This window comes from Eschrichtius robustus, chromosome 9, assembly GCF_028021215.1.
Source record: "Eschrichtius robustus isolate mEscRob2 chromosome 9, mEscRob2.pri, whole genome shotgun sequence".
In the NCBI taxonomy this organism is placed as follows: Eukaryota; Metazoa; Chordata; class Mammalia; order Artiodactyla; family Eschrichtiidae; genus Eschrichtius; species Eschrichtius robustus.
The window spans coordinates 121,930,747-121,940,368 of record NC_090832.1 but is presented as its reverse complement, the minus strand read 5'-3'; the positions used below and the strand labels follow the sequence as shown (position 1 = coordinate 121,940,368).

General features: G+C 39.6%; 1 protein-coding gene across 2 annotated transcripts in view; it reads left to right on the top strand.

Annotated features, from left to right (window-relative positions):
* The first annotated feature begins 150 nt into the window (after positions 1-150).
* Positions 151-9,622, top strand: part of PHIP (pleckstrin homology domain interacting protein) — a 122,699-nt gene continuing 113,227 nt past the window's right edge. For both annotated transcript variants that reach the window (XM_068551655.1, XM_068551654.1), the window contains exons 1-4: positions 151-455; positions 571-629; positions 783-812; positions 1,014-1,073. In XM_068551655.1, coding sequence (XP_068407756.1) covers positions 416-455; positions 571-629; positions 783-812; positions 1,014-1,073 — 189 coding nt within the window. In that variant the 5' untranslated portion in view covers positions 151-415. The remainder of the gene's footprint in view (positions 456-570; positions 630-782; positions 813-1,013; positions 1,074-9,622) is intronic.

Below are 9,622 nucleotides of genomic sequence, written 5' to 3'. Positions count from 1 at the left end.
AATAAATAAATAAATCGCACCTTCGGTCGGGGAGCCGCGGGCGGGGGTCTCGCCGCGCCGGCTGCGGGGGCGCCGGGGCCGCGGGGTCGGAGGCACTCCTTTTTCTGCGCCGGGGGCGGGGGCGGGGGCGCGGGCGCGGGCCGAGGACAGGCCGAGCCCCGGGCCGCGAAGGCGGCGGACTCCTTTCTGCGGCGGAGGGATCCGCGGCGGAGGCGGCGGCGGCGCCTGTAGCCGCTGCCTGAGAGTTGTTGTTTCCTCCTCCTCCTCCTCCGCCTCCGCCGCCGTTGCTTGAATGGTGGAGCCGAGGCTCGGCTCGTGAACACACAGTGACAGCTATAGGGCAGGCGGCGGCACCATCCCCGCTTCCCCTCGGCGGCGGGGTGTCCCGCCGGCGGCCCCGAAGTGACCCATAAACATGTCTTGTGAGAGGAAAGGCCTCTCGGAGCTGCGATCGGGTAAGTCGGGGGGCTGCCGGGGCCGCTGGCACCGGGCGATTCCGCCCGCGGTCCCCCGCCCCCCGCCGCCCGGCCGCTCAGCCTGTGTGTCTCCCCGTCCCTCTCTCCCGCGCAGAGCTCTACTTCCTCATCGCCCGGTTCCTGGAAGATGGACCCTGTCAGCAGGCGGCTCAGGTACGGCGGCGCGCGGCGCGGGCCGGGCCGGCGCTCGCCGCTCGCCGCTCGCGGGCGTGGGGGAGGGCGGCGGCGGCGGCGGCGTTGGCGGCGGCGGCGGCGGGGCCGCGGCCCGGGGCGCGGGGCTCAGCTCTCCCCGCTTTGTTGTTGCAGGTGCTGATCCGTGAGGTGGCCGAGAAGGAGGTAAGGGCGGCGGCGGCCCGCCGCGTCCCGCCGCCGCGCGGCCGCCCCTGGGCCGCTGCGCCGCCGCCGCCGCCGCCGCCGCCGCCGCCGGGGCGCGGGGCGCGGGGCTCGGGGTCCCCGGCGGGGCGCGGGGAGGGCGGGGGAGGGGCGCGGGCGGGCCGGGGCCGGGGGCCGGGCTCACGGGGCGTCCTCTCCCCGCAGCTGCTGCCCCGGCGCACCGACTGGACCGGGAAGGAGCATCCCAGGACCTACCAGAATCTGGTGAGACATTCACGTCGCGGAGCAAAGAAACTTTTCCCCGAGTCGAATAAAAATTGAATTTCCCGCAATTTTTTTACAGAGACAAAAACTTGGCCCCAGAACCTTGAAAGCTCCGAAGGCCACGGGGAGGGTTGGGAGGCCGGCGCGGGGGTTGCGGGGGGCAGTGGCCGGGGAGACCCGCACCCCGGGGCCGCAGGGGCTGCCGACAATTTATTTGTGATATTTTGTTAATGTGCTAGAAATAAAGATACGTCATGAGTGTTGTGCAGTGCAAGGCCGGAGGAGGAGGGGCCGGCGCGCGCGTCCGTGCGGGCGCGGGGGCGCGCGCGAGGCGGCGGCGGCGGCGGCGGCGGCGGCGGCGGCGCGAGGAAGGAGGGCGCGCTCGCTCGCTCGCCTGCTCGCTCTGCACGCGCGCGAGGCTCGGCTTTCTCCTGCCGCACACAATAGCTGGTGACTAACTGCTCCGAAGTGGCATTAGCATTTCACAAGCCGCCTATTCAGCCGCTGCGGAACCGTGGCAAGACGTTATTTTTTTTCCTCTTCCGTTTCTGTGGCTTTCCTTTACCTTCAGAGCTAGGTTTTTTTTTGTTTGTTTGTGTCGTCGGAGGGGTTCGGCCGGCTGGTGGTCGTTGGCCAGCGGGCGCAGCTTGCATCCACGGAAGCTTTTTTCGCAGAAGTGTAAAGCGTGTTAACACCCTAAAGCCAGAAGTTTAACAGGCTTCTTTTTTCATTTTGCTAATTCTCGCGTTAGGCCCCACGTTAAATTAAAAGCTGCCATTGGAGGCCCCTGAAGAAGTGTTGATTTTTTTTACACGTACATTTACTGTGGAGTGGCGATTGGCAAGTAAAAGTTTTTCAGTTTTACAGCGGGATGTATTTTGTCAGGCGCTTGAAAAATACCTCTCTTAATTTTGTGGGTTTCCGAATTGAGTATTTTAGTCATTTCTGAAAATTGATTTCTAAAAGTGGTCCTGATCCCCTGAAGGATTGTGAATGGAACAGTGGGGTATTTGTATTCGGGAGTTCTGTTTTCCGCGTTAATTTCTCCTCCTCCTCTGATTTAGGTTGTATGCGTATGTGTGTGATGTGTGTGTTAAAGCAGTCACTGGGGCACGTCGAGCCTTTGAAATTTATGCGGTGCATTGATTTTTCGGAGACATGTTTGCAGCTGATGGTTTAAGATAGTTACAATGTTACTTCAAGAGGGCTTCTGAAAGGATCAGGAAGTTTCAGTTAGCCTTCAGCGAGATGGAAGAAGGCATGACATGATTTTTGATGGCTCCTGTTTCACTTGCATATAGAACATCTAACTGTTGTGTCTAAACGTGTTATGATTTAGTATAGGTTGTTGGTAAGTGCTCACAGCTATTGAAATAAGCAAGCGTACTTAGGTTTAGTTAATTGAGTAGAGAGTTAACAGCACATTCATTTCCATACTGTTAGTTGTTCAAGTACGTAGTGATTTCAACTAGTCTTATTCAGTACTTGGCTGAAATGAATGGAGTTTGAAGCAAACTCCAAGACTCAATAACAGCAATGTTTAATTTTTAGGTTTGTAAATACTTGACAGAATCTTAAGTGGATTTCCAGGTATTTCTTGTTATTTAAAGAATTATAAAGATTATAATATTCCATTTTTAAGAACTGGACAGAACTCATCTTTGCCTCTCTTTTAACCACATTCATCTTTGCGTTTTATAAAACCCCACAAACCCCAAGTCACTGAAGGTTGCTGTGTTCTTTTTAATGTGGAGACTATTGGTAACGCTATTTTTATGTTTTTTAAATGAAGCGGCCAGTGGTATCTGGCCAAATTATGAGAATGTCTAGTCCTTGTAGGAATATCATTTTATTTTCCGATAAAAACAGGGTTACCAGTGTTTCTCAGCTTTTTTTGAGCGAGTTTCTCACCTCTCAAATATTAGTAAAATGAATTTATATTACTAGTCTCTTCATCAGACTTGACTTAGGATACCATAAGCAGTGTCTTTATCAGTGTGTTATTTATCAAAATCCACCTATTTTGCATGGAAGTGTTTTTTCTTGCTCAGAGTGTTTTCAGACCTTTTTACCGGAGCAGTCATGTTGGCACGCTCATGAGATAGTTAAGAATTCTCATTAGACTTCAGGGTTCTCTGGCTCATTTTCTCGTTTCGTTCGTTCAGCATATTACTCACTCTGTATCAGCTGGATCCGAGGCACCATTTGAGGTACTTTCATACCCATCGAACTGTATATCTAGGTGTATGGTATTTGGTTTAATTTCGTTTGACTTTTGGTTGACATTTAGTTAGCTCTAAAGATATTTTGGAATCCTAGGTATTTGACTACTTTTTTGTTTAATAGTAGGATTTTGCAATTTTATGTGATTTGCATATTTTAGGTGAGCACATGCAAAGTCTCTTGTACATCATTGTCTAATGTCTTAATTTATTCCTAAGACTGAAAAAAAGTTTTATTTTGTGTCCTATCAAATTGAACTTACATAACGTTGGTTTGAAGATTATTTTGGTGAGTGAAGCCAAAGTAATAACTATTGTTTGTAGTTTCAGTAGTGTTTACCTCTACCTGGAAATTTTGTTGCTTACGTTAACCGATAAATTGGATAATATTTTAAATGGGAGAATTTGTATGTCAAATTGAAATTTCTAGAGAACCTCAAATTACAGGTATTTAGGAAGGGGTATAATATTTGTATTTGTGAGCTTAAAAACAAGCATAGATCAGCATCTGCAGTCAGGCTGCAGATAAAATCACAGTGGTTGAGTTTTGACCAAGCAGAAAGTGGAGTTTTAAGAGCAGTTTAAAAGTTTACAGAGTTGAAATAAACGTATTAACTTTTTTTTTTTTTAAAGTGTCATTGGTAAAGGTATTGTTAAACAGGATTATGGTTATTACTGTCTATCTTAAGACTTAAAACATTTTTAAAAGTGGATGGAATTTGATAGGAAGTTAAAGGGTTTAAAAAATTTTTTTGCCTCAGTGATATATGTTTAATCAGATTTTCTATTTTTAAAAAGTATGAGGTTGCTTTTAAAGCAAAAGGGCATTTTTTAAGCTTCATTAGAATTTTTATTTTTTTAAAAGGAGTCAAGCATAAGGAGGCAACTTTACAGAATAAGAAAACAACTAATTTTTGAACAAAGAGAAAACTTTGTCATTTATTTATTTCTTAGTTTGAATAGTGAAATTAGTTGGTTTATTAAGTTTCGCTCTCTAGTTGTCACCTTAAGTAGTGGCGACATAATTTAAGTTGCATATTTATGAGATCTTGAGGCGGAATTTATAAGCCTTTTTGCCCAGATTTGGGACTCTGATTACATTTCTTGCCTACGAGGCATTATTTTCCAAAACTGCGTTCTTGTTTTGCTAATCTGTTATGATATAATAATTATTATTTTTTTGTAGTGGTATTTGCTTTTTAAAAACTGATTCCACTTTATTAGAAATCTTTGTATTCAAGGGAAAGGATTGGGAATCAGGAGACTGGGGGTTGTGATCTTAGCCCTGCCTGCAGTTAGCCTGCAGGTTAACCTCTGGCAAGTCAGGAATTTCTCTGGGCCCCTGTTATCTCATTCTTGTCAGATAAGCGAATTGAAATCTGATTTTTAACTAGAAGTCGTAGTGCATTGTTTCGAAGAGCTCAACTTTTTCATTCTGGAGTTTCATTATCTAAAACACAGAAAAGTAGACTTAGACAAATCATGCATTTTAGGAAATTGCTTTTTGTAATGCTGTTCTTAGTTTGTAGTATCATTTCTCCTTGAAAAGATGATTTTTGAGACACAACCACTTTGTAGACTATCTCTTTATAATTAATATGTTTTCACCGTGGTTTAAGTACTGGTTTTCATAAATTATTGGCGGTCTTAAATTCAGAAATGAATAGGAACCATAAATAGGATTTACTTAAGTATATATCTTAAGTGTGTGTTTATTTAGAGTATGCTGATTAATGTGAAAGTTAAGGTATAAAACCTAGGAGACCAGTTTTAGGTAAAAAAAAAAAAAAAAGGATAACATATTAAATGTTTTTGAATCAGGGATTCCCATTCTATGTTAAAGATAACATAGTACTGTCAAAATTTAACCAGTATCAATTTTGGAAGGGGGGGGTGGCATATAATGAATTAAATGTGTAGTAGACTTATTTCCTTTTTTAATCGAGTATCAGTGAAATAGTAAGCTTTGCTTGGTAGTCTTCATAACACGGTTTTCATGTCTCATAATCATTATAATGAAGAAAAAATGTTAGATGTGAAGGGAATAGTACATACTGAAGGGCTGAAGTAGGCAAATCTTCATCCTTTCTTATACATGCAATTATTCTATTGATACTTATACCATTATTTTAAGGAGTTTGAGGCATTTACAAAAATTTTAAACTAAATACCTGTTAAATTCTTAATACTCCTGAATAATTGTAAAATGGCATGAATATAAAGGGGGAGTTGGATTATGCCCTCCCAAACTGCACAGTGGTGTTTTATGATTGTTCTGAGGCAGAAAAGTACTGTTGGAGTCTGTTTCCCGATCTGTACAATGGGTTAATAATAGCTCCTACTTTGTAAGATTATGAAAGTAAAAACTGGTGCAAATCAAACACTATGTAAGGGTTTGTGTTTGCTATTATCAGAACTTTAGTAGTAGTAGTAAAGGTTGTTCCAACTATAGCTTTCTAACGTTGTATAAAAATTTAAGAAAAAACATTTTTATTTCAGAAACAAGTATGCATAACTTTCTGAATATAGTAGTTGCCATATAAAACCGGCTGCTTAAAACTTTAGAAGGTACTAGTAGTATAGTTACTTTGTAGATTCAAGGATAAAATAATTAAGCCTAAGATACAAAGAAAAAAGTATAGTAAATATCAAAAATAAATCATTTTTAAAACATTGTGGGTAGATTTCTAGAAAAATTTTGTTGGTCTGTATAGTGATTCTAACTATGACCGTATTTGTGGAACAGTTAACATTAAGAAATGTTCGGGTGGTTGAAATGTGCAGAATTGATTAGAGGATATATGAAGCTCTTTTGGTAATGATCAGGTGGCACTTAGGAATATGTGAAGGGAGCTTGGCTGTTGCATCTGGTTCCTTATGTACAGAGATTTTCGTAATTTAAAATCATCACAATAGTTTGTATTCTTTTTGGAAATAGGAGATACTTTGTTTCGTAATGTGGCTTAAAGGTATTTCTGTTTTAAGCAGAGTTTTAAAAGGACCGTTTTGAATTTATTCTTAAGTGAGTATTTGGTTAAATAAATCCTATGAATGTCAGTCTTTTAGTCCATACAGAATTTCTTTGTCAGATAGACCACAAGTTTTTTGTTTCTTTTGTCTAGAAACTTTTCTCACCTCTTGCAGCCATTCTTCTTGTTCCTCAATTTTGTGGTTATCTATCATGTCACTACCGAATTATAGCAAATAAAATTGTATTTTACACAACTTATTTTGGGCAAGTAATACCAGGTAGGTGAATTTCATTCTTACTAGTAGTTTCCACATATAAATTTTAGAATTCATAGAAAAATATCCCTAGTACTAAGCAAAGTGGCCATTAGTTAACAGAGTACTAAGTATATACATTTAGAATAATTTTCTATTTTAATGTACTTTTAATTGACTTCAGGAAAGTCAAGCATTAAAATGAGTGTATTAGAGAAAAAGATTTTAACAGCAGATTTGTTTAGAATGTTATGTTGCTTTTGTAATTATACTTAAAAGTGATAAAGACTATTATATAATAGGAACCAAATTGAAAATTCTGGAAGTTTTAAATGTGTAAAGTTTCTGTCTTGTTTGTGAGAACCTCTGTTGTTGACATATGAGTAATTTGTGAAAACAAGTTATTTTGGACTTAATAAATACGTTGTTGAGTATATGGAATATAGAGGAGGGTAAGCATTTTATAACAGGTTAGGGAAAATGACAATTTTTTTTTTCATTATGGCGTTTGAGAATTCAGGGTACTAAAAATAAAAAATTGTGCTATTGAGCAGTGAAATACAAAAGTTTGAGAACCTTTGGTCACTACAGAGGAGGGAGACATCAGATGTGAAGCCGGTCCACCTTTAGTTATTTGCCTCACGCACGTACACACGTATATGCACATACACAAAAGCGGCCTTATTTAAGCTCAGGGATCACAGATAATGAAATGATGGTTGGATGAGAAGCTTTTGATATTAGGAAAACTGGGGTAGCAGCATTGGTGTGATGCAGTTTCTGGTTTAGTTAAAACTCATTTAAATTGTAAGAGGAGTGAGATTTGAGGTATAAGGCTTAAATTATTCATGGCAACATGGGTGATAGCAGCCTGCTGCAAAGGAAGCACATAAGGAATCCGTTTATTCTGGGCTCCAGATGGCTGTGGTCACGGTAGCATGACCCATTTGGTCTCTGGATAAAGAACAGGCACATAGCCTGTCTTGACAGAGGTTATAGTATAAATGCAAGAAATACTTACCTTTACTTGTGTTACTTGATTCTGGTTTAGTTTTGGGGTGTGGAAGTACTAAATTCTAGTCAACTTGGAGAAATATGCATTTTCTGAAACAACTTTACACTGCCGTTATATGTGTGATGTTAGTTATTTTGAGTATGGTGTTTGAAACTGAAACATTACTAAAAATGAAACTGATTGTTCTCTTAAGATTATTTACATTGGCATTTTAAGAATAAACAGTTTAAGAATTTTTAATCTTAAAATTAATGGACAATAGCTTTTTCAACAGAATCATAGGTTTAAATTATACTTTTCTAAGTAAATAATGTTTTAAAGAAGATTTCTTATTGCACAGATTTTGCGTAGCAAATTTGACTTGATTTAAAAACAAAACTTCAAAATGTTATTTTAAAAAGTTAAACTTTGTCATTTTGTTGTGTTTTAAATTATTTTTTATAGAGCATCCTTACTTTGTGGTTTGTGGAAACCTTAATTCTGGATAGAGTTTTGGGTTTTTTTTTTTTTAAACAAATATAGTCAGATTGTAATGAATAAAATTTGGAAGAGCAATATTGCATTTTATTTATTTGACAAATATGTATTGATAATTGCATTGATAATTCTAACTGAATTATTATCTAAATGAATTCTTAGGTGGTTGACCAAATTCTGAATATAAGACACAAGTCTTTCGAGCATGTTTATTCATAGTTATTTAAGAATAAATAGACCACCGAGATTAATTTTGAGACTTAGGGAGATTCTATATTAATTTTATTATACTCTAAGTACAAATAAGTCATAAGCTTGTAAGAGTCCTTCTAAGAATTGTTACCCAGCTTAGAAGATTTGACTTGAAAAATGGTTACATGGGCTTTATTTAAGTTTGTAATCATAGAGCCTGTTTGACAGTGAGGGGGGAAACTAAAGTTTAGAGAAGGAAACTGTAGTGTTATAGAAATAACACTAAACTCAGAATCAGGAGACCTCGGATTGATTACTGTTTCTCCTACTTTCTATATGTGTGACCTTAACCTTTGGGCCTCAGTTTTCTTTACCTGTGAAATGAGGAAAATACTTAAACTTATTTGCTTGTGAAGATAAATAAATTTTGAGCATACTTGGCACAGAGTAAGTATTCCAAATTTTTTTTCTATGTGGAAAAGCTATTACAGTTTAAAAAAAATGCTCAGAAAATGTAAACTTGTTTTAAAAAGTGTAGATATAATTTAACCTACACTTTGTAATAATGGTAACAGATTTATAAATTGTAAGTTTAGAAGTTTTGAGAATTTTAGGGGCTGGATTTTAGTAATAGGCCTTATAGAGCGATTAAACAGTGAATAGGGTTTTTAAAAATTTATGATTTTGTTTATATGCTAGAATAGACCTAAAAATAAGAACTGTATTACATGAAGCTGAGCTTTTAGAACTCAGAACCATAGTAGGAAGCAGAAGCAACTAGCCTATCAAGTCTGACAAAATTGTGAGAAAACAGATGTGGGAGATCTGAAAAACTGTTTTAGAACCAGTCAGGTGTTTGGGACATAGGGATAAAGTGAAGAGCCTGGTCAAATCAGATCGTTTTGGTGCCAAACATTAGGTGGATCTTATTTTCATTAGGACTTCTTAATTACATCCTAGAGGAAGGACTGGCATTTCTAGGTCTCACAGGTAAATCAAGTAGTTGGAATGAATATATTGATCTAAGCTCACTTTTAAAAGGTCCTTAAGAAGATATCCAAGTTTTTTTTCTCTGTTTAGGTCTAGAAGGATTTTTTTTTCAACATGAAAGGTCAACTTTTAAAACATTTCTTTGTGGCTCACTTTAATGCATATGTTGAAAACTATTCAAAATGTCTAATTTATAGCTTGCTTGCACATTGATATATACATATATCTGAGGCAGTAGGTGCTTTGGAGGGGAGGTAGGGGACGGGCTGTATGATTGTGGCTTTGGAGTTAGATTGCCTTGGTTTGTCTCATCTCTACCATCCACTAAATGTGTGTGGCCTTGGGAGGGTTGTTTTATCTTTTTGTGCCATCATTTCTTTATTAATGGGAATAATAATAGAACGTACCTCTTACGGATATTAAAATCA